Source organism: Lynx rufus, unplaced genomic scaffold, assembly GCF_022079265.1.
Source record: "Lynx rufus isolate CCGP_SWC_20201006 ecotype Redwood Valley unplaced genomic scaffold, mLynRuf1.p SCAF_15, whole genome shotgun sequence".
Taxonomy (NCBI): Eukaryota; Metazoa; Chordata; class Mammalia; order Carnivora; family Felidae; genus Lynx; species Lynx rufus.
Window position 1 is genome coordinate 28,653,862 of NW_025814829.1, and position 24,792 is coordinate 28,678,653.

General features: G+C 40.6%; 1 protein-coding gene and 1 long non-coding RNA gene across 7 annotated transcripts in view; one reads left to right on the forward strand and one right to left on the reverse strand.

Annotated features, from left to right (window-relative positions):
• The window catches only part of LOC124510078 (uncharacterized), a 56,506-nt gene extending 52,417 nt beyond the window's left edge, over positions 1-4,089 (reverse strand). For 2 of the 6 annotated variants that reach the window (XR_006961597.1, XR_006961598.1), the window contains exon 1: positions 3,580-4,089. This is a non-coding gene — a long non-coding RNA (uncharacterized LOC124510078). The remainder of the gene's footprint in view (positions 1-3,579) is intronic. The other 4 variants (XR_006961595.1, XR_006961602.1, XR_006961601.1 and 1 more) reach the window with 4 other exon arrangements.
• Positions 4,090-4,213: 124 nt separating this feature from the next.
• Positions 4,214-24,792, forward strand: part of LOC124510075 (membrane cofactor protein-like) — a 38,805-nt gene continuing 18,226 nt past the window's right edge. The window contains exons 1-7 of the mRNA XM_047076771.1: positions 4,214-4,428; positions 12,248-12,430; positions 12,745-12,847; positions 19,021-19,115; positions 21,183-21,380; positions 23,637-23,819; positions 24,553-24,597. Of these exons, the coding sequence (XP_046932727.1) occupies positions 4,311-4,428; positions 12,248-12,430; positions 12,745-12,847; positions 19,021-19,115; positions 21,183-21,380; positions 23,637-23,819; positions 24,553-24,597 (925 nt within the window). The 5' untranslated portion in view covers positions 4,214-4,310. The remainder of the gene's footprint in view (positions 4,429-12,247; positions 12,431-12,744; positions 12,848-19,020; positions 19,116-21,182; positions 21,381-23,636; positions 23,820-24,552; positions 24,598-24,792) is intronic.

Here is a 24,792-nt window from a genome sequence, read left to right on the forward strand (position 1 = left end):
GCAGGGGCTGGTCCAGCTGGTCTCCAAAGTTATTCCTAGTGCTAATATTCTCTTTTTTCTCATTTGCCTTTTGTGTACATGCAAGTGTAAGGTGTACGTTAGTTTAAATCTATGACATTTAAATAAAATGTTCTGTCTCCATCATTATAAGAAAGGGATAAAAGATTTTCCTTTCTAAATCTACTTGTGGACTATGGTTTGTAATATATTTACATTTTAAACCTTCACAAGCCAAGAGGAAACAAAATGAATATGTGTTCCTTCTAAGAAACGCCTTCCTTTCTGCACTTGATTGTTTTAGAATCCTGGGGCAGGTAATGGCTTACCACAGGAATGCTCTTGCTGGTAAGAGCTAAATAAGAAGGTCAACTGAATGGCAGGTGTTTACCAGATACAAAGGGCGGTGGCACAGCCCCCAGGGCCAACATCAGCAAGATGGTTGAACCATCCTGTTTAGCCATCCTCTTTCAGGTTTTCACAAATGCGTCCTGTGTAATTCACCATGGCAGCGGAAAGCCTCTCCTGAGAGCACTCACAGGCCCATTCCTGCTGCTTACCCCCACCTCAGATCAGCACGATGGAAACAGACTAATTTAGGAGGCCAGGAATCATCCAACATTACGATTTATTTTCCAGAAGTTGGCCTGTGTTTAAAGACATCTTCACACACCTACCTCCTCCCCACTGGCCTTCACACAGTCTGAAAGGAGATGTAGCACGTAGCTCCAAACCTGGTCTACGCACAGGCATGTTCTCCATGCTCTCCTCTCCTGCACTTTAGCAGTGTGACAGAATCTCCAGGGGGAGCTGCAGAAACCATGAGTGTTTACTCCCCCGCTTCACTCAAAGCCTGGACTCTTGAGTGCCATTCCCGTCAGGGCTTCAAGAAGTTCACTGTCGACACTCTCCCTTTGAACCAAGTCACTAAAACGATCTCAAGGCTAAGGGACAGACAGCAGCTCTGCTTCGTAACACAGCTTGCAGTGCCCGATCCAGGAACGGTTTGTGTGCACACAGTTGTAGCTCATTCCTTTTAGAGGCAAACCCCACTTTGCTCCCAGTATCTTAAAATTCTGACAACAAAATCTCTCAGAGCTTCCCCAGCATTTGGTAAATCCATGGTGGCGGAGAATTGGCAGAGACATGTTAGATGCACGAGACAGCAACCCCCATTTATTTCATTCAGTATATATACGTTTTTATTATACACCTTACAGACACAGAACTGTCTCAGCACTGGAGCTACAGCAAGAGAACTCTATCCCTGTCTCATGGAGCTTGTCCAGAACAAGAGGGAATGGGGCACAGAACCTTTCAAAGGGAGCCTTAATTGGGTCATTTGAAAATTAATTAATCAATGTGAAAGTACTCAATTATATTAAGAATGGTTTGCTGAACCCCAAGGATAGACTTTACTGACAGAAGGAAAGTTCCAGTGCAACCGTGCAACCCCAATTCCTGAATCTATCCAGCACTTGTAACTAACAAACCAAACCCCAGCCATGTTCTGAACCTTTAATTTACTCATAAGCAAAAAACCCACTTACTTCTAAGACCACAAATAGATGGGAAAATGCTTTCATCCTATTGAGATGTCAATGATATATACCATTTTATACAGATGGTTACAGAGAACAATAAATACATTCTCTGTTTTTATGCATTAAGTATCAACATTGGTCCATAGGACACTTCTGTTCTGTCAGTCTTTTGCAACTGTTAAGAATTAACAGTAATAATTCCCCCTCACTGTCTCCTTAACTATACTTCCTTCAAGTCAATGTCATCACGGAGTGTCTGGATTTTACAATCTAAGATGCTAAGGTGTTTGTTTTATGTATCACTTTACATAACGTTTTATACGCAGTGCCAAGAATCTAGACATTGTTTTGTTCTGGGAGAAAGAGGAAATTCCACGGTTTGCTGAACCCACAAAGTTTTTAGTACATCTCTGCTTTAGAATTCTTTAAATGCATACAGCATTTTATAATTCCAGAAGATGCATTTGAAATTAATACAAAAAGCTTACATTTCCTCACCATTCACATTATAACTTAACTCTGAGAGATTCTATGAACGAAATAGCAGTGGATGTAGAAGTTGGACTTTGACAATCTTTTTCTTCGTCTGATTCCCAGTGTAGCACAGGGGCATTAAAGAAAACTAAAAACCACAATGAAAATGAAATCTCCATGATCCTATTGAAGTTTTGGGGTGATGGGGGGTTCGTGGGGTCTGGCACCAATGGCCAGGAAAACACTCTTGGAGCCGGCTTTGGTGCAAAAAGGTGATTTTGTGAAAGCACGGGGACAGGACTCATGGGCAGGAAGACCTGCACTGTAAGTGTGGGGGTGACCATTTTATGGAGCCTGGGGACAAAAAGTCAAGAGGGAGTTTGCTAAAGACTTTGGAGGCCTAGCTATTGCCCAGCTAAGGTTGTTTTTCCCTCTAGCAAGGCATTAACATTGAGACAGTAGGGAGAGCCTGAATTTTAGGCTGTTGATGGGACTGACTTTTTCTGGTAAACTGGTGGAGACTCTCATCAGTTTCACCATTTGGTTTTTTGTCCTTTCTGGTTTTGGGGTAGGTGGAAGTGTCCAAGCAATATCACACATGTCCCACTGTGGGAGAGGGGGGTGCTAGTTTGTGTTTTGCCCTCAGCCTGCCTCATACTCCCTCATCACTATCACCATTAGTTAATTCTGGAATATTTTACACTAATTCCTCTATGAGAATGCCAAAAGTCAAATACTTTATGGAGGTTTTTTTTTTTTTTTAACTCACAAAGATATTGCGTAGTTTCTCGCGTGGATTTTTAACTGCTTCTGCCTAGACATTCATACCGTAAAGCCACCTATCAAAACTGCCTTCTACTTTTGCTAGACACTTAGGATTTATTTTTCCCCCCTAAATTATACATCTTTGGTCACAGCTCTGACGATTTCTTTGGCATGAACCCTAAATGGAACAACTAGTGGTTTAAAAGTCATGTCTAGGGGCGCCTGGGTGGCACAGTCGGTTAAGCGTCCGACTTCAGCCAGGTCACGATCTCGCGGTCCGTGAGTTCGAGCCCCGCGTCGGGCTCTGGGCTGATGGCTCAGAGCCTGGAGCCTGTTTCCGATTCTGTGTCTCCCTCTCTCTCTGCCCCTCCCCCGTTCATGCTCTGTCTCTCTCTGTCCCAAAAATAAATAAACGTTGAAAAAAAAAAAAGAAAAGTCATGTCCATTTGAAAACTTAACATATGGCAACTTGAAAGCCAAAAGTTTGAGGGTGTTGGCCCCCCGATACATTTACTCATGCTGGTTGACGTTTATCCTTCTTTGCCAGCTAATAGGAAGAAAACGTCACCTCCTTTTGTATGCTCTTTTAATAAAGGTCATGTTACTTCTCCTCTTACTAGTCATACAGGTTTAATCACAACGCTACAAATAGATCTGGCTCATTCTTCATTTTCCGCTTGACTTTCCACCGAGAGATTGTTTCCCCAGAAGAGCTCTCTCTTATCAATTCCTCGCATCCCAACAATAACGGCTTTAAGTATCTCTAGGAGATTGGCAATTAATACTCCTTTGTCCTTACCTTTTTCGTGCATGTTTTTTCCTCTTCAATAAAACATTCAGTTGCTCAAGGGCAAGGGCCCCAGAGAGGTGAGGCCCGATATGCTAATGGCCCCGGTGTCCTTTAATAATTCATCTCCCATCCTTTCCTTAGGGGTTGGGAGTGCAGTGGCCAAACCTTTGAGATTCTGAAATCTAGCAGGCCTTGAGAAGATCCAAGAGCAGGTGCTGAGCCCCGGAAATCACAAGTATTGTCCCTAAATATGCCCGATCACTGCCAACTCTTGAAACAAGGGCCCAGGGTCTCCGGTCAGTCCCGAGTGCCTCAGGACACGACCGGAGCCCCGAGGGGTGCTGGCCCCACGACGACCCGCTGCCTGGGCTCTGGGTTTGTATTTTCAGGGCGAGGCGCTTTTCCCTCAAAGCGGCGTTCCGCTCCGGAAAAGGGACAAAGATGACTCCCTAGCCCTCCTTTCCTTTCCACCCTTCCGGATCCCTTTCTCATCCTGAGCCAGCCGAGTCCCGCACGCCGCCAGGCAGGTCCCGCTTCCAGCTGCTGGCTAGCCCCGCCCAGTCCGGAAGTCCTCTCACTCCCGCCCAACTCCGTCACTTCCACTCACTTCCTCAGGCCACGCCCCTGCGCCTGGGAGGGAGCCTGACACCTGCATACGAGGGGGATTGTTGCGTCTGGTACCCGGACTCGGGAAGGTCTTTGCCAGGCGAGCTCCCCGGTTCCCGCTGGTCTCCCGGAAGATGATGGCGTCTTGCGCGCTGTTCCACGCAGATCCCGGCCTCCCCGAGAGGCGCTCTTCACTGTCCTGCTTTGTAATCCTTTTGGTGGCCCCAGGGCTACTGCTACCCATGCCCTCCGGTAAGAGCCTGGATCGGGTGTGCGCTCAAGTGGCGAGCCGGAGCGGGTCTGCGAGCGGGCCGACCGGACCCAGGGCCCCGGAGCTTTCTTTGGTGGGTCGGGAGCAGGCGCGGGCCGGGGGTGCCCCTGGACGTGCTGTGCGAGCACCTATCGGTTGGGGATTCTGGGGTGCCGGAGGTGAAAACTTGTGGGGCGTTGGAGTAAGTCTTGCGGGCGATGGGTGCGGCGGGTGTTTTCCCAGGGCGGATCCCTGACCCCAGAGATAGCTTGGAGTGTGCTTCGGGGCCTGAGCACTTGCGGACCTGGAGTTCAGGGTGAAGGTTTGGTCTTCGTGTTCAGTGCGTGCAGCTGTTGCTAGGATCCGCGCTGTGCCTGTGGGGATATTTGCCCTGTGTTTCTTGGAGGGGTGCTGCCTTGGGAAGAGGGTATAATTTGTGCCGGGCTAGGAGACCCCAGGCTGGGTGTTACCGGGTGTGTGCTTTACGGAAGTGACCAGGCCTATGGTGTCGAGTGTTGGGAAGGAAGCTCTCTGCTTGGTTTACACGGGGGCTTCTCAGCTTGAGAGAAGCTTGACTGAGAGCCTCTGAGTGCAAAAATGCTGTGGGTCCCTGGGGCTTAGAGTTTGGGAAGGCCACACCTTGCTTTTTGTACCTAAAGACAACAGTCTCCTTGTTGTCCAAGATCATATTGGTGTTGGTCGAATGCTGTTCTTTTTTTTTTTTTTTTTTTGGACATAGAATCATCTTCCTGTTCCCATCCAATAGACATTACCCAGTTCCATTACCTAATGGCTTTTTGGCCATTTCCTTCTTTTCATTAGGGTGGGTCATATTTGAGGGAATTTTTTTTAAATTTAATTTATTTTGAGAGAGAGAGTGAGAGAGCCTGCGCTCTCAAGCAGAAGAAGAGCAGAGGCAGGGAGATAGAATCCCAAGCAGGCGCCCCGCTGTGTGGGGTCCGATGCAGGGCTCCAACTCACCAACCATGAGATCATGACCTGAGCCAAAGTCAGGAGTTGGAGGCTGAACTGACTGAACCATCCAGGTGCCCACTGAATGAATCAAAAAGATTGGTAGCTTACTGATAAATGAGTATCCTAAGAAATAACACGATAAATAATGTCAGTGTGGTTTTCTCTTGCACGCATTAACAGAAGCTGAAAGCCCATCCGTTAAATTTGTGTAATGTTTCACTGAATAGGAATGAGTGCTTATAATATATGTGTGTGTGTGTGTGTGTGTGTGTGTGTGTGCACGTGTGTTAAAAAAGAGTGCTCGTTGTTTAACACTTAACATTCAAGCAACAACCATTTTCAGCACTTTAGTATATTTCATTCTGTCTATATCTGCACCTGTGTTTCTCTGCCCAAGTTATTTCTAGGAGCCTATTAGGTATACGTTATGTATGCTGCATTCTTTCCTTAGTAGCATTCATTCACCAAATATTTGTCTTCTGTGTGCCAGGTTCTGTGCTAGTCCTCAGGATACACTGGTGAGCACTCGAAAAACTGCCCCATTTTCATGATCCTGATTTCACTATTGATCTGGTTGCAGTCACATCGATATAAGCAGGGACTGCATTACTCACTGTGAGGCCCCCAGTGCCATGCACACAGTGGCCGTCAAGAAATAGTTGCTAAAATCTATTGGGAGTGGCAGATACCAAGCATACTACTAATAAATATGTTGTAGCGCAGAAGTGCTCTGGAGGAAAGGAGCTTGAGTCCCTGACAGCATTTAACTGGAGGCAGGAACAGTTTTCTCTTTAAACAGGCCATGCTCTGCCACTGTGGGGCTTCTGCACTTGCTATTCCCTTAGACTTGGAGCATCCACCCCCGGCCCCTTGTGCCTAAGGCTCCTTCTTGTCCTTCACACTCAGCTGAGATGTTGCCCCCTCGGAAGGCCCCTCTCTGACCACCCCGTCTCAGGTGGACCCACGCACTCCACCTCAAATCCCCCGACCGGGAGTCACCCTTGCAAAACTGTGTCTTCTGCTCTCCCCAGTAGAATGCAGAGAGCTCCTCTGTCTTGTCACACTTGTGGTTCCAGATGCCCATTTTTTGCGTCAGCATCAATACTCTTGTATACACATTAAGTACCAGAAAATGAAATAAAGGATTCAGGTGAGGCTTACAGTACCGGAGGAAGGTTCTTTAAAGCATCGTGCTTAGGATGGCCTATCCGTGGTGCCCAAGCTAAGGCAGGGGCGCCTGTCAGAGGGGCTCTGTCTTCCACTGTTTATGTAGAGTCTGCAGTGCTCACAATAGTCTTGCTTAATACTGATCATCAAACAGTTCATTTCTGTGTGGGGAGAGTGGAGTGGAGAGGGGCCAGTGGTGGTAAAAAGAAAACAAAAAGAAGTTTTTAAAAAGGATCAAGGTTAGATTAGCCTTATAGCTAAAAGGGGAAGGAGACTCTGAATGTCATTTGGAATAGAGGAAAGAGACAAATGAAATGAACAGAGTGCAACATGGAAGGGAATAAAACTTAAAAATGAAGAAAAGGGAAATCAAGGCCAAGTGTAAGGTTCAAAGGTAAAATCATGGGGTGCCTGGGTGGCCCAATCGGTTGAGCGTCCAACTTTAGCTCAGGTCATGATCTTACGATTCATGAGTTTGAGTCCTGTGTCAGGCTCTGTGCTGATGGCTCGGAGCCTGGAGCCTGCTTCAGATTCTGTGTCTCCCTGACTCCCTGCCCCTCCCCTATTTGCACTCTGTCTCTCAAAAATAAAGATTAAAAAAAAATTTTTTTAAAGGTAAAATAAGGACAGGTATGAAATTAGGGAAAGTACAGATGAGCCTTCATTATGTTGGGCAGGGAAACAGTGGGAAGGGCGTACACGGTTCAGTTTTGATGCCTCTCATCCTCTCAGGAGAAGGTGTGTAGGCAGACAGTGTTGTGCCCGGAAGCCCACCACCTCAGAGGGAGTTAGTTGCCAGCTGCATGAGATGACAGAAGGGAACATTTGTCCAGTTTCGGGACCAGTCTCATTCTTCCCCAAAGGGTCTGCTGGTTTTGTACAAAACCCACTATCTCCTGTTGTGGGTCATATCGTTAGGTCTTTTCTTTGTCTCTAATTAAAGAAGCCAAGATCGGGGCGCCTGGGTGGCGCAGTCGGTTAAGCGTCCGACTTCAGCCAGGTCACGATCTCGCGGTCCGTGAGTTCGAGCCCCGCGTCAGGCTCTGGGCTGATGGCTCGGAGCCTGGAGCCTGTTTCCGATTCTGTGTCTCCCTCTCTCTCTGCCCCTCCCCCGTTCATGCTTTGTCTCTCTCTGTCCCAAAAATAAATAAAAAACGTTGAAAAAAAAAATTTATAAAGAAGCCAAGATCTATAAGTGCTTACATGCTAGTTTCTTAGTTTCTTTACGTATTGTAATACCCAGAGGACAGTCCTTCTGGTTAGTTGCTAGGTTACAGAATACTAGGAGATAGGCAACAGAAGAAATGACATGGCCAGATCTTTCTCCAGTGCTTCAAGCTTAAAGATGGTTAGTTTCAATGTCAGATGCCTGACAGCGTATTCTTCCCCATGGTGTTCTGTTTGACACCAGTGGTCCTTTGAGTGCCATGTTGTTTTGCCTCGCTACTCTGAGGGACATGCTGTGCTTGGTGTTGTGGCTGCATGGATGAATGGAGCCAGCCATGGGAACTGTTAAACACAAAAACATGTGATAGTGACTTGAGAGGTCCATGCAAAGGACGGTGCAAGGGAAGGGGAAGGGGCCCTGCCTCCCCGGGGAAGTGGAAAATGCTTGCTGGAGGAACAGTTGAGTGGATTCAGTGTAAGGAGACGAGAGTTGAACAGGGCTTGCGGGTGAGCAGGTAGGAAGGGTGTTCAGAGCAGAGGGAACGCTGTGATCAGAGGCTTAGCGATGTGACATGGCTTAGGGCATCCATGGACTGTGGGGCTACCCAGTGTGGCAGCAGGAAGACACAGAGGCGAGAGAAAGGCAGAGGACTGGATCACAGAGCAGATCACTGTGACAGCAACAGGATAGTCAAGAATGAACAATCACCATCATTAAAATTCAGACATGATGTTAGCATCTGTCCTTTTAGGGCACCTTGAGCCCTTTTGTTTGACTTGGCACATGGCAAGTCTAAACCAGAGTTACTTTAATTTCTCTAGACTCAGTAGAAGATCATTTCTTGAGGACCACGTTGTAGATTGTTGGTGTAAGCGCGGGAGGGTTTCAGACGAATGTGGTGGGAAGAAGTGTTGGTAGTGGAACCAGGCTGCCTGGCTGAAAGGTGGGTGGTAGGTAAGGAGGCCTATTCATAAATGCTAGTAGCAATGTAGATAGAAATGATGGTGATCTGAACTCAAAGGAAAGGCAGAATAAAAGAGAAGGAACAGGAATTTCTGTTTTGAAGACCATCTATATTTAACTCAAGAACAAAAAACCCCAAATAATCTAATGAAAAATAGAAGGCATGAACAGACATTTCTATAAGAAGACAGACAAATGGCCAAGAGACACATGAAAAGGTGCTCAACATCACCAGTCATCAGAGAAAGCAAAACAAAACCACAATGAGATCCCACCTCACACTTGTCAGAATGGCCAAAATCCAAAATACAAGGTTGTGGGTAAAAAGTCCTCCTCGTCCACTCTTGGTAGGAATTCACACTGGTGCGGTCACTGTGGAAAACATAGAAGATTAAGAATACAATTACTGTATGATTCATAATTCCACTACTAGGTATTTACCCAAAGAATGTGAAAACACTAATTTGGTAAGAGACATGCATCCCTATGTTTATTGCAGCATTAACTTACAATAGCCCAGATAGGGAAGCAACCCAAGGGTGAGTTGATAGATGAATGGATAAAGAAGCTATATACAATGGACCGTTACTTAGTTATGAAAAAGAATGGAATTTTGCTATTTGCAGCAAGAGGGTATAATGCTAAGTGAAATAAGTCAGTGAGAGAAAGACAAATACTCTACAATTTCACTCATATATTGAATTTAAGAAACCAAACAAATGAACAACAAAAAAGATAAACTAAAAAACAGACTCATAAATATAGAGAAGAAACTGGTGGTTATTAGAGGGTAGGTGGGTGGGGAGATGAATGAAATAGGTGAAGGGGATAAAGAGTATGTTTATCGTGATGATCACTGTGTAATGTATAGAGTTGTTGAATCACTGTATTGTACACCTGAAAACTAATAACACTGTATGTTAATTATACAGGAATTGAAATTTTAAAACCCGTCTATTTTGTTTGCTGGGCATGTGTAAGTATGAAAAGAATCAAGAGACCACACTTTGGCTTCAAAATGTTATCGGAGATAGCGTGACATTTCCAAGTGGAGCATGTGGGTGGGCAATTGGATATATACATTTGGCACCCTGGCTAGAGATTGAGGATGGGGACCAGGAGGCGGGAGGCAACACCTCTCAGTGATAATAAGGTCATGGGAGTATACATATTCACCCTGAGGGATCTGCAGAATGAAGTAACACGAATTCCTAGAGCAAGCCATCAGGAATATCACATTATCCAATCAAGCAGAGAACAAAGGGTAGCCAGAGGGTTAAAAAAAAAAAAAAAATCATCAGTGTTCCCAGCAAGAGAAGAAACTATTGTAAAACAGTGTAATATTGGACTCAATTATTATAGTGTATAAAGCTTGCAAACCAAGTTGTCAACTTTGCATGTTTTTGAAAGCATGTCTTATAATTATACGTGTTAGGAGGAAGAAAATACTTCAAATTAGTTGAATGGATAAACCATCCAATTGACATTTCTTTTTCCATACAGGTCACTATATATGAAAGTCATATTTGGAATTCTAAAATGCTTATCTGGTTTCAATATAGTTACTGAAGTTGAATGCATAAAACAAGGAATACTTGCATAATTTAATCAGAGGAATGCTGTTACTTGATTTATTTCTTGGTGGTTCCAAGGATTTCTAATGACGTGGTGCATTTGTATCTAGAATGGAATTATATTAGCATTTCTAGCTTTTTCCCCCCATTATAAAATGACTCAGGGTATTCATTTTAATGTAAATGTAATGTTATTAATAAAATTCATCTCTTTATTAATCCTCTTTTTAATGCTTTTAATTGCTATGACTTTTTGTTTGCTTTTTGCTTTTGTTCTGATTTGGACAGTTGATTGAGGAACATTCACATATCTTGGTCAGCATAGTGGTAATGTGGAAAACATATTGCCAGTAGGTGGATTTGAGGACATGATGTAAAGGAAATGTTGGACGGTGTTTATAGATACAATTTTAGAATTTAGGAATATGGTGTAAAAGGAGAGTAATATTTCACTTGAGTAGAGTTCTCTTGACCAGTCTCTTAATCTGAAGTAAGACGGAGATCCAGGGAGTAAGAAAGAAAAGTTTCCTCAGGGATCAAAGTAGATCTATCTCCTTTGTCCTTAGGTCCTCACCCTTACAGGAGAGGCCTCCATGTTCTTTTAGCCCTTTAGGACTTTACTGGACGTGTCTCCATCGTGTTGTTTTACCTAATTGTTCTGACAGATCTGTTGGGTTTTCAAGCTCATGGTTAATTGAAAGGGAAGAGGAATTGCTGAAGTAGAAATGACACTATTCTAGGGAGGGGAAAAAAAAACCCTCCCTTCACCCCCTCAAAATTCTAAAAGCATAGCAGTATCGTAGCACTCCTGGAGGTGTATATTGGATAAACAGCCCAGACAGCTGCATTCAGGGAGCTTCTGAAAGAATGTGTGATCCATTGATCAGTGGAGGAAGGTGAAATCATACTTAAAATAATGTCCCCCAAAGCAACATATTTTTCATGTAATGCTATTGAGAGTAGTCAATTTTGAGTGGTGCCTGGCTGGCTCAGTCAGAAAAGCCTGCGACTCTTGATCTTGGGGTCATGAGTTTGAGCCCCACATTAAGTGTAGAGATTACATAAATAAATAAACTTAAAAAAAGGATTTCAGAATAGTAAATTTTGATATTTAAATGGTATTTATTCACTTATAAAATGTCCAGTTCACTAACATGAAACAAGAAATGAAGTCTTGTATTTTGATAGACTTTAGTGAATATTTATTTTGATCTATGAAATACGTTACGCTTATTTAATAATCACTTGTTACTATAGCATTTCGTAAGCACCCACTGGGTACAGTAATAGAAAAAGAAGACATATGATCCCTTACCTCTAGGAATTTGCCTTCTGAGAGGAAACTAAGCCTGAAGTGACAAGTTATTTTAGTTTGTTTCAGGCTATGGGAGAGTATTCAGAGCAGAGTGCTACATATACTATAGAAGGCTTCTTAGAGGAAGGGCAATTATTCATAGTTTTTTTTTTTTTTATTTCATTTTTGAAAGAGACAGTGTGAGTTGAGGAGGGGCAGAAAGAGAGGGAGAGAGAGACTCCCAAGCAGGCTCAGGGCCCGATCTCACAAAACCGTGAGATCATGACCTGAGCTGAAACCAAGAGTTGCACCCGTAACTGACTGAGCTACCCAGGCACCCTGAGGAGAGGCGAGTTTTGAAATGAATTTAGAAAAAGATGGGGAAGGATGCTTTTTTACATATATCGTTAAGACAAAAACCAGTGATTTTGTGTCTTCAACTTATTGTTGAAAGAAAATTCATCCTATTCCCCAAACCTAGTAGGATGTTATTTTTATTTAAAATGAGCAAGGCACATCCTCGACTGCTATCACAACTTTGGTAAAGGAATGGAAGAATCATTTAAAATCTTGGATTTTTCCTTCTATTCCGTATTACATTCCTGCTGGGAGACCACAGTCCCTGGTTGGTGACAGAGAGAAAACACTTCATTTTCATGTTCTCATTCTCTTATCCCTAGATGCCTGTGACCCTCCGCAGTACAACTCTATGAGGCCAACTGTTGTTAAATCCAGTTATAATCCTGGGGAAAATGTACAATTTCAGTGTCGCCCAGGATACAAGCGTATTATACCTCTTCTTCCTGTATCTTCTGTTTGTTACCCTAATAACACATGGACACCTCTCCAGGAGGCTTGTACAAGTAAGTGTACAGATTTTTTTTTTATTGCTCTAGAGATTTCACACATTTGAGATTGCATATTCCACTAGTGCGGTGATTGTTTTCTCATGTGAATGTAGGTTTTAAATAGTAGTTTTTCAGTCCTCGAAAAATCCCCAAGGAATCTTTTTCTTGGCAATTGGTTATCTGGTTAAATGTGAATCTTAAGTTTGGCTTTATAATAGTCAAAAATAGAAAATACTCTCATGAATTCAGATAAGCAATGCAGAATTTTTATTTTAATTCAAGTATTTTGAAACTGACATGAAACAACAAATTTGAAAATTTTCTTTTAGAAAAATCATGTCAACATCCAGGAGATCCCGTAAATGGCCATATGGTCAGCGTAAATGGAAGTTTTCTCTTTGGATCACAGGTTCACTATGCTTGTAATGAGGGGTAAGTAAATTGTTCCGTAGAGGAAATAAGGTAAATATTCCTAATTCCATTTTTGTTTTGCTTCTCTTCATAAGTGTTCCCATAAAGTTGATTGCATTTTCCTCCTATTGACAAGTCGTACTTACCGCCTAACAAGGCTCAGGCTTTTTATGGAAACTGAAAAGATGTGTAATTAGTAGAAAGAAATTTAAATGAAGAAAAACAAAATTCTATAATATTTACCATATCTGCTATAAATCTATTGTGAGCATTAACAATGGTGACTTCATTTTTTACAATAAAGTGCACCCTATTTAAAATGGCCAACTCTCAGTTGAAGTTGGGCTTATAGAAATGAAAGACCAAATTGCCAACTGAAGATATTCTTATATTGAGAGCAGACCAAAATTCACCTGGTTAACCTGAACCGTTATGTTGATCAAGATCTGTTAGTTAGAATTTTGTGATTGTTACAAAGGTTAAGTATCTCAAAAAGAGGTATTGAGCACTTAAGAATAACAGCCTTTGAGGCATCTGAGTGGCTTGGTTGGTTAAGCATCTGACTTCAGCTCAGGTCATGATCTCAAGGCTCATGAGTTCAAGCCCCACATCGGACTCTGTGACTACAGCTCAGGGCCTGGAGCCAGCTTTGGATTCTGTGTCTCCCTCTCTATCGGCCCCTCCCTCACTCACACTGTGTCTTTCTCTCTCTTTTTCAAAAATAAACATAAAAAAATTTTTTTAAAAAGATTAACAGCCTTTGTTCTATAGGGTTCTTTCAGTAGTCTATATTGGGGATACTGGACATTTATGAAAAATGTTCATTTAGAAGGTAAACAGAATACAATATGAAAATGCGTCTGATTTTTTTTTTTATATTGTCTTTTATCCTGCTACTTTGCTGAATTCATTTATTAGTGCTACTAACACTTGTTTTGTTCTGGTGGAATCTTTATGATTTTCTATAGATAAGATCACATTGTCTACAAACTGATAATTTTACTTCTTCGTTTCCAGTTTGGATGTCTTTTATTTCTTTTGCTTGCCTAATTGCTATGGCTAGAACTTCCAGTACTATGTTGAATAGACATGGTAAAAACAGGCATCCTTGACTTGTTCTTGATCTTAGAGGAACAGCTTTCAGCTTTTCACCATTGAGTATAATATTTGCTGTGGGTTTTTCATGAATGGCCTTTATTATCTTAAGATAGTTTTCTTGTCTTCCTAGTTCATTGAATATATTTACCATGAAAGAGTGTTGAATTTTGTCAAATGCTTTTTCTGCATCAATTGAGATAACTGTGTGGTTTTTGTCCATTCTGCTGATGTGGCATATGACATTGGTCATTTTTCATATGTTGAACCATCCTTGCATCCCAGGAATAAATTTTGCTTGTTCATGGTATGTAATATGCTACTGAATTTTGTTGGTTAGTATTTTTTGATGATTTTTTGCATCATGGTTCATAAGAAGTATTGGTCTGTAGCTTTATTTGCTTGTAGTGTCTTTTGGTATCATGTTGATGCTGGTTTCATTGAATGAATTAGGAAGATTTCCCTCCTCTTAAATTTTTTGGAAAAGTTTGAGAAGGATAAGTATTAGTTCTTTAAATGTTTAGTGGAATTCACCCATGAAACCATCAGGTCTGGGGTTTTTCTTTACTGAGAGAATTTCGATTACTGATTCAATCTCCTTACTAGTTATAGGTGAGTAAGTAGTTGTAATTTCTGTTTCTTCATGGTTTAGTTTTGGTAGCCTTTGTGTTTCTAGCAATTTGTCCATTTTATCTAGGTTATCCAACTTGTTGGTGCAAAACTGTTAATAGAACTCTTTTATTATATTTTATATTTCTGTAGAATTGATAGTAATGTTCCCACTTGCATTTCTGATTTCAATAAATTGAGTCTTCTCTCTCTCTTAGTCCATCTAACTAAGGTTTGTGAATTCAGTTGATCTTTACAAAGAACCAACTTTTGGTTTTTCTCCTCTATTTTATTTATCTCCTCTCTAATCTTTAATACTCCCTTCTGCTAGGTTTGGGTTTAGTTTATTTTGACAGAAAGAAAGAATTGAGTTGGGGAGGGTCAGAGAAGGAGAGAGAATCCTAAGCAGGCTATGTGTTGTCAGCACACAGCCCAACACAGTTTGATCCTATAAACTGTGAGATCATGACCTGACACAAAATCAAGAGTCAGATGCTCAACTGACTGAGCCACCCAGGTCCCCCTGGATCATGCATGTGTTTTCATCCATTCTGCTGATCGCTGTCTTTTGATTGGAGAATTTAATCCATTTACATTTAAAGTAATTACTGGCAAGAGGCACTTCTGAAATTGTGCTATTTTTTTCTATATGCCTTATACCTTTTTATGTCCCTCATTTCCTGTATTACTGTTTAATTTTTTGTTTAGTTTATTTTTACAGTGAAATGTTTAAATTCCTCTCTCATTTCCTTTTGTGTATATTCTACAGCTATTTTGTTTATAGTTACCATGGGGTCTACAGTTAACATCCTACACTCTTAGCACTCCAGTTTGAATTTACACCAGGTTAGCTTCAATAAATTACAAAAACTGCTCATTTACAGCTTCATCCCCACCCTTTTGGTTGCTGATGCCGCACTGATCTCTACACTAATAATTGTAATACTAGCTTCTGCACTAATAACTTATTTTCTTCTAAAAGATTGGTGTCTTAAATCATATAGAAAACAAAAATTTTACTTACAAACCATTGTTACAATAATACCAGCTTTTAATGTTGCCCAGGTATTTACTTTATTGAGATCTTTATCCATACAGCTTCAAGTTACTTTTTAGTGTCCATTCATTTCACCTCGTAGACTCCCTTGGACATTTCCTACAAGCGAAATTGTAGTCACAAACCATTGGTCACAAACTCCCTCAGACTTTTTTTTCTGGGGAAGTCTTGATTTCTCCCTCACTTTTGAAGGACAGTTTTACTGGATAGAGGAATTTTGATTGCCAGTTCTTTTTCTTTTAGCCCTTTGAGCTTTCAGTCCATCCACTATCTTCTGACCTCTAAGTCCTGATGTGAAATCTGTTGATAATCTTATTTAGGATCCCTCCTAGGCGATGATTCACTTCTTTCTCCCAGCTTTCAAGATTCTCTGTCTTTGTCTTTGTCTTTTGAAAGTTTCTTATGCTTTCTAGTGTGGGTCTCTATGCATTCTTCTTACTTGGAGTTTGTTGAGCATTTTAGATGTTTATATTCACAACTTTCATCAAAATTGGGAAGTTTCCAACCATTATTTCTTCAGATATTCTCTGTGCCCTTTCTATCTTCTTCTGATTGTCTTACAGCATGTATGTTGGCTAGCATATTGGTGTCACCTAAGTACCTGTGGTTGTCTACTTTTCTTCAATCTTTTCTCTTTCTGCTCCTCAGACTCCGTAATTTCCATTGCCCTCTCTTCACCAATTCTTTCTTCTGCATGTTCAAATCTGTATTCAATTCCCTAGTGAATTTTTCATTGTAGTTATTATGCTTTTCAACTCCAGAATTTCATTTTGGTTTTGTTGTAGGTTTTCTATCTCCAGTAGATGCTTCCATTTTCTTCACACATTGTTTTCTTGACTTTCTACATTTCTTCCTTTAATTCTTTGAGCATCTTTAAGACTTTTATTTTAAAGTCTTTGTCTAGTTCTGTTAATTTCTGTTAATGTATATTTTCCTTTGAATGGACCAGACTTTCCTCTTTCTTTGCATACCTTGTAACTTTTGTTGAACTGTACATTTGAATCTACTAATGTGCTAACTCTGGAAATCAGATTCTCCTCTTTCCCTAGGGTTTGCCATTTTATGTTATTCTTGTAGGCTGTCTCCATGTGAAGGATCAGCCTGACATGTAAACTGAAGGTCTTTTCAGTTTTTTCTAGCCTTTCTCTGGGCAGGCACATTCACTTTTACCTTTTCCCACACATGCAATTGTCTTTCAGTGTTCTAGTCTTTAACGTCTGGCTCCTGAGAGGAGAAAAATGAAACATGAAATGAGGAGCAGAGGGCACTGGATGTTTAGTCCCCTAGAAGTCACTTCAGGCTGGTAGAAGGGGGCTTACAAGAGTTAGGGGCAGGTGTGACAACAGTAACTGCCTGCCTCACTGCTTCTCTGTGATCAGAAGCAGAGTTCAGTGATAAGAGCACAGATCCCCGCTATTTGGAGGACAGAGTCTTTTTTTGCCCACCCTGGATCTCCCAACTGCTTCTAAGCTGCTCCAAGAACGCATGCACAGCTGCCTGCTGGGGGGTGGAGGATGGGTACCTGACACTCTGCTGAGATGAAATTGACTGAAATCAATGCAGTTTACCTGTCCAAGTCTTTCCTGGGAAGTTGTAAACCATCAGCAGACTCCCTAGTTCTAAAATATTTACATCACATAGATCCTAAGAGTGCAGTTGTCTTCTAGATCGAGAGACAGATTCCTGGTGCTTACCACCTTGCCATTGTTCCAGAATAATCTCCTAATACGTTTTAATAGAGAATCAGTGATTGACTGATTCTGGGGGAAAATTCAGGTGGAAGTATTTGCAGGCAGTTTCACTGTCTGTTTTTTAACTTGGTCCAGTAAAAATATTGGAGCATGCTGTCACCATAGGCATACCTCAGAGGTGGAGGGTTTGGTTCCATAACCCCTCAATAAAGCAAGTATTTCAAAAAAGTGAGTGAAATTAATTATTGGGTTTTCTAGTGCATATAAAAGTTAGGTTTATACCATAATGGAGTCTAGTAAATGTGCAATAGCATTATATATTAAAAAAAAAACAATGTACATACCTTAATTTAAAGATAAGTTTATACAGAGACGCGAAGTGAGCCAATGCTGTTTGGAAAATGCACTGATTGACTTGCATGTTGTAGTATTGCCACAGACCTTCAATTTATTAAAAAAAATACAGTATCTGCCACGTGCACAGAAAAAAAAACAACGCAATAAAACGAGGTATGCCTATAGTTATTTAGAGATAGCTTGTTAGGCACTTTAAGGAACAGTAAAAATTTAAGACCTATTCTCTTCTCAGAGAAGTTGTAGCCTTATTGAGAAACAAAATACATACAAAAAGATGTCAAAACAAAGAAGCAAATGAATAGTCCCAAATAAATATAATGATTCATGATCATTACAATGAGAGTTCAGGAGAAGAGAGAACTGTGAATTTAAATCATCAGAGAAGATAATGAGTAGGCATATCCCTGAGCTACTCCTTGTTAGAAAGATACTATGGGGACACCTCGGTGGCTCAGTCAGTTGAGGAGCCAGCTCTTGGTTTCAGCTCACGTCATGATCCCACGGTTCGTGGGACATAGCCCTACATCAGGCTCTGCACTGTCAGCTTCTCTCTCCCTCTCTTTCGGTCCCCCCCCCCAAATAAATAAGCATTTATAAAAACAGATACTGTGATGTAAACATGAATAAGAACTAAAACTCACCTAACACTTGCTATGTGCCAGATGGCAACTCATCTAATCCTCAAAAGAGCTCCATGATGAGGGTGCCTGGGTGGCTCAGTCGGTTAAGCGTCCGACTTCGGCTCAGGTCATGATCTTGCGGTCCGTGGGTTCAAGCCCCGCAAGGGGCTCTGTGCTGACAGCTCAGAGCCTGGAGCCTGTTTCAGATCCTGCGTCTCCCTCTTTCTCTGACCCTCCCCTGTTCATGCTCTCTCTCTCTCTGTCTCAAAAATAAATACATGTTAAAAAAAGAGCTCCATGATGTATATGCTGTTATCCTCTTTGGCGGGATGAGGAAGCTGAGCAAGAGGAACATTAAGGGACTTGCCTGAGGTCAGATAGAAAGCGAGTCCTGGAGCTGGGACTCAGCTCCATCCAGGCAAGCCCTAGGGCCTAATCTCTCTGCTTGGGTGTTCTGACTGTGAAGAATGGCCAGAGCATAGAAGTGAATGAGTAATGTGATTGCTGGAGATAGCAGAGAGGCCAGACTGACAGATGTGACAGATTTATTTAGAAATCTTTGCTCTAGGCCAGTGTATATTTCAGTGCAGAAATTCTTTATTTGGTTAAGCTGCAGCTATGGTTACCATTCTCATTATATGTCCCTTAAGGAACTTCTTCCTCAAACTACTGTAGTAGAGAAAAACAACCATGTGAAATGTTTTTTCGTTGCTCTACACATCTTGTTAACTGCTGAAGAATCCAGTAACTTTTTTTCTTTTCTAGTTATCGATTATTTGGGTCAAAAGTTATTTATTGTGAACTTTCTAGTATCGACGATAATACAATGACTTGGAGTGATAATCCCCCTCTATGTAGTAGTAAGTATATGCTTTCTTTTGAATTTAGAGGGTTAGTCTTTAAAATAGCAGCACTTTCAACAGTAGCCAAATGATGGAAAGAGCCTAAATGTCCATCAACTGATGAATGGATAAAGAAATTGTGGTTTATATACACAATGGAATACTACTTGGCAATGAGAAAGAATGAAATATGGCCTTTTGTAGCAACGTGGAGAGTGTGATGCTAAGTGAAATAAGTCATACAGAGAAAGACAGATACCATATGTTTTCACTCTTTTGTGGATCCTGAGACTTAACAGAAGGCCATGGGGGAGGGGAAGGGGAAAAAAAAGTTATAAAGAGGGAAGGAGGCAAACCATAAGAGACTCTTAAAAAACTGAGAATAAACTAAGGGTTGATGGGGGTGGGAGGGAGGGGAGGGAAGGTGATGGGTATTGAGGAAGGCACCTGTTTGGATGAGCACTGGGTGTTGTATGGAAACCAATTTGAAAATAAATTTCATATTAAAAAAATAAAGTCTTATAGCAACAACAACAACAAAAATAAAATAAAATTTTGCTGTTGGGATCCCTTTATGCTTTTAAATTAATAAAAACCACAAAGAGCTTTTCCTATGCAGGTTATGTCTATTGATATTCATAATTATTTATTAATTCTCTTTTAAGAACTGTAAGCGCAATGCATGTTAACCTATGCAACAATTTTTTTAAATGTTTATTTGTGGGAGACAGAAAGAGTGTGAGCAGGGAAGGGCAGAGAGAGGAGACACAGAATCTGAAGCAGGCTCCAGGCTCTGAGCTGTCACACAGAGCCCGATGTGGGGTTCGAACCCACGAACAGTGAGATCATGACCTGAGCTGAAGTCAGACACTTAACTGACTGAGCCACCCAGGCCGCCCCAACAAATTTTTTAAAAAAGCAGAATTTTCGGGGTGCCTGAGTGGCTTAGTACGTTAAGCGTCCAACATCGGCTCAGGTCCTATCTTACGGCTCGTGAGTTCGACGGAGCCCTGCATTGGGCTCTGTGCTGACAGCTCAGAGCCTGGAGCCTGCTTCGGATTCTGTGTCTCCCTCTCTCTCTACCCCTCCCCCACTTGCACTCCATCTTTCTGTCAAAAATAAACAAACATCGAAAAATAAATAAATTTTAAAAAAGCAGAATTTTCCACAAGGAATAGAATAGGGTATTGTTTTACATTTTTGCAAATCTCTTCAGAATCTGGCTTAAAGGAAGATGTCTGGATTCAGTCGGTGGTGTTATCACACAATTTATAGTATCTGGATGATTTCACCATAGACTCATATGGATAAAAGTGAAAACAGATAATAATATTTTGATACTGGGAACTATCAATTTAGTGAATGGTTATACAATTGACTCTTGAAAAGCACAGGTTTTAACTGTTGTGGGTCCACTTGTGGTTTTTTAACAGTACAGTATGGTAAATGTGTTTCTTCTTCCTCGTGGTTTTCTTAGTAACATTTTCTTCTATCTAGCTTGTTTAATTGTAAGAATACAGCATATACTACATATACCAAAAATATGTGTTAATCAACTTTTTATGTTCTTGGTAAGGCTCTGGTCAGTAGTAGCCTATTAGTAGTTAAGTTTGGGGGGAATCAAAAGATATGAGGAGTTTTAACTGCAGGGGATCAGTTCTTACCCCGATGTTGTTCAAGTGTCAAGAGTATTTATAAATTATAAAGCATTTCTCAACTAGCACTGAGTTTTATTTTTAATCACAAGCATATTTGCTCATTAAAGCATCAGCATCTCTTATGATGAGAACTTAGAATGGTCTTGCAGATAAACATAGGTATTTCATATAGGTATCTTTTGTAAGTATTTTAAGAAAATGAGTTTTATGCTAAAAGTTCATGTCTATATTAATGGCTTGAATTTGGAAGAATACATTTTCTCACAGAAACTTTCTTGTAAATGGATATTGGATTTATAGCCAGCTGGTAGAAATCATGTGTTAATGAATTTATTGAAGGCAGTTCATAGGACTTCACTAATGTTACCTTCATCTTTTCCTTTCCTTTTGCCTTTCATGTCCTTTTTTTTTTTTTTCATTTTTTAAGGGATATTGTGTCTACCACCCCCAAAAATAACAAATGGGAAATATACCAATAGTGGCAAGGAAGAATATGAATATAATGAAGTGGTAACTTACAGTTGTGATCAATCAAGTGGACCAGATGCATATTCACTTATTGGAGAGAGCAGACTTGTTTGTACCGGAAATGGTGAATGGAGTGGTAACCCTCCGCAGTGTAAAGGTAATACTTCCATTTTCTTCCTTCTTCATTTGTAAATATTTTGGAAACACTTGGTAGATACCTACCTACAAGTAAACAAAACAGCCCCATGTGCTCGTTCCTCCTGTTAAATTGGTTTCTAATTCAATTTAATACAGGTAAAATTGACTCAAAAATAGTTCTATTTATAGAGTTCCCCAGCCCTTACCCTACACATTCTTAGCATTCTAATGTATTTATTGTGAACTCCTCTGTGTATGCATGAGTTAGGATTTTTTTTTTTTTTTTTTTTTTTTTTTTGGAGAAACATCAAAAAAACACAGCACACACTGGCTTAAAAATAACAATTTTCTGTTACAAGATGTTTGAGAGTTCGGGCTATAGGAAATGGTAGAATAAATTGTGAAAGACTACCCATCTCACAAACAAGAATAACAAACCCTAGACAAAACATATTTAAAAATTAATGTATAAGGGTCTAGAGAGTGACGTAATGCAGGGAGACACAGGAGGGGATTTGATTGTTAGAAGAAAGGGACCACTGAAGACCAGTAAAATATTTACTCTGTTCAGGTACACATGGAACATTTTCTAATACCATATTCTATGCAATATGATAGTTAAAAAATTTTTTTAATTGAAATGATTCAGAGTGTAATATCAGATCACAATGGAATGAATGTAGAAATCAAAGGTATCTATAAAAGTCCCAAATATTTGAAAACGATGCAAGACACTTCTAACCAACCCATGAGTCAAAGGAGACGTCACAAGGAAAATTGCAAAATGTTTTGACTTGAATAAAAATGAAAAGACAACATATCAAAATCTCACTATTTGTGGGATACAGCAAAAGCATTACTTAGAAGGATATTTATAGCCTGAAATACTTATATTAGAAAAAAGTCTCAAACCCATGATCTAAGCTTCCACCATAAGAAACTAAAAAAGAAGAAATTAAGCTCATTATGACATTCTGGAAAAACAACCCCATAGGAATAGACAACAAATCAGTGTTTGGCTGGTTGGCGAAGGTGGTTGTGGGGGTGGGAAGGGTTGATTACAAAGCGGCATGAGGAAATGTTGGGGGGCAATGGAGCTTTTCTGTGTCTTTATTGTGGTAATTACATGATTATTTGCCTCTGTCAAACCTCATACAGCTGTCCGCTTAAGAGGACTAGCTTTGCTGTACGTAAATTATATCTAGCCAACATAACATAAAGAAAATCATTAGTGCAGTTAACAGTAGTTTCACACAACGGCGGAAAGATTAATTAATAGATTCTGAAATGAATCTATCAGGTCATGAGCAGTTTACTTCCCAAGAGGTGGAGTAGAATGGGAAACAGGAGAGCACGCTGGTATGAGGCTGACCTGTATTTCAGGCCTGTGTGCTTATATACTGGTTTACGATGTAAAATGTGCCTTTCGATCTCTGGCTTGCAGGCCAAGATGTTTGGAAAACACTGCCCTAACTCCACTGGCCTTTCTGTTTCTTGAACATCCCATTTGTGTATGTTGTTGCTACCTGAGCACTTTCTTTTTGCATATCTTGGCATGGCTACTTGCTTTTCAACTTTTAAATCTGAACTCGAGTATTACCTTCTCAGAAAAGTCTTTCCTACCTTTCTAGAAAAGCAGGGTACTGCAGCCAGTGTCAGCATGACCTTTAAAAAAAAAAAAAATACCTGCAGCTGGCGCACCTGGGTGGCTCATTGGGTCAAGCATCTGACGCTTGATTTCAGCTCAGGTCATGTTCCCAGGATTGTGGGATTGAGCCCCAAGTTGCTCAGCACTCAACCTGCTTAAGATTCTCTTCCTTTTTCTTCTGCTGATGCTCTCTTTCTCTCTAAAATAATAATAATAATAATAATAATAATAATAATAATAATAAATTAAAATCCCCGGAGCTAATGAGGATCAAAAGTTGCTCTTGAACTTGCCCTGGATTTGTATGTGGTGGTCAGACCTTTCTCAAAACCTGTCAGTAATGGAAAAAAAGCAGGAAAGTCAATAAACTCTAATGACAGTCTTTCTAGGTGGAAAAAAGTTACAGATTTCTCGAAATCCTTTTTCCTGGAATTAAAGTGTACATACACATAAAGATTTCTTGGGTATTTTTTTTTTTATTTTAATTAACACCTTGCCTTTCATTAGTTGTATGTTTCTTCCTGCTGGAAATGACTACTGTGCACTATTTTTCTTTTTTTTTTTTTTTTTTTTTGGTCCTTTGTTGAAACAGCTTTCCATTGATTCTGGAGTTTCTCTGCTTTTCAGTGGTCAGATGTCCACATCCTGAACCCGCCAATGGAAGGCTGACGTCAGGATTTGGAGGAAAATATTCCTACAAAGCAACAGTTGTGTTTACGTGCTCAGAGGGTTATTACTATAATGGAACCAACATAGCAGTCTGTGGCAGTAACGGTACTTGGGAGCCTGCAGCCCCAATGTGTTACAAAGGTACAATGGGTATCTGTTTCCTCCTCTCTCTCTCTTTTTTTGTAATTTTGTTTCTTTGACGTTAAATAACAATGACGCCAAAAATAGGCGCACGGTCGCAATTTTAGTATTGGACTCTGCCTTATATTCAGTTCCATGACAGATGTATTACAGAATTCACGGAAGCATTCTGCTGCTGTGATCTTATCCGTTTTCCTAGGGTCTTTGCATGTTACGCTGTGATCTTATCCGTTTTCCTAGGGTCTTTGAATGTTACATATGTCACACAGGTATATAAGTTTCTCTTGTACGGCTTTTTTGTGTGTAAAAATGAAGGGGAGGTGGGTGGGAGATGGGGTGAATGGATGACCGGCATTAAGGAGGGCATGCTTTGGGACGAGCACTGAGTGTCCTGTGTAAGAGGTGAATCACTGGGTTCTACTCTTGAAGCCAAGACTACACTCACTGTATGTTAACTAACTTGAATTTAAATTAAAAAAAAATGAAAGGTATAATTCACTTAAATGAAAAGAAAGCAGTAATTCGGGGGGAGGGGTGTACTAATCCGGTCTACATTATTTATTTATGTATTTTTTTGTCAGTACTGATTCCTCTCAGTGCTAGTCCTCCGATTTTGCATCATTCAGATTTAGTTAACTTTCTGCTTATATTTTCCAAAAGTCTTTTAAATTCCTGGTGCAAATGCCAGCAATAACCCCAAGATTTGATGCATCTACATTATTTTGTTTTCCAGCGTCAACTCCTCCCAGTACAAAACCTCCAATTCCGAGTGTCTCAGGTTTAGTACCTTCCTGCTTATATTTTTCAAAACCTTCTATATCTCTAATGTTTTACACACATTTATCACGTTTAGTAATGAAAGGAGGAAGAACGTATCGATAGCCATTTTAAGTTGTTAGCGATTCTAAAATTATTTGCCATAGTATGCAGATATAAACAGGTACGTAAACTTGGGCAAGTTATGCAAACTTTA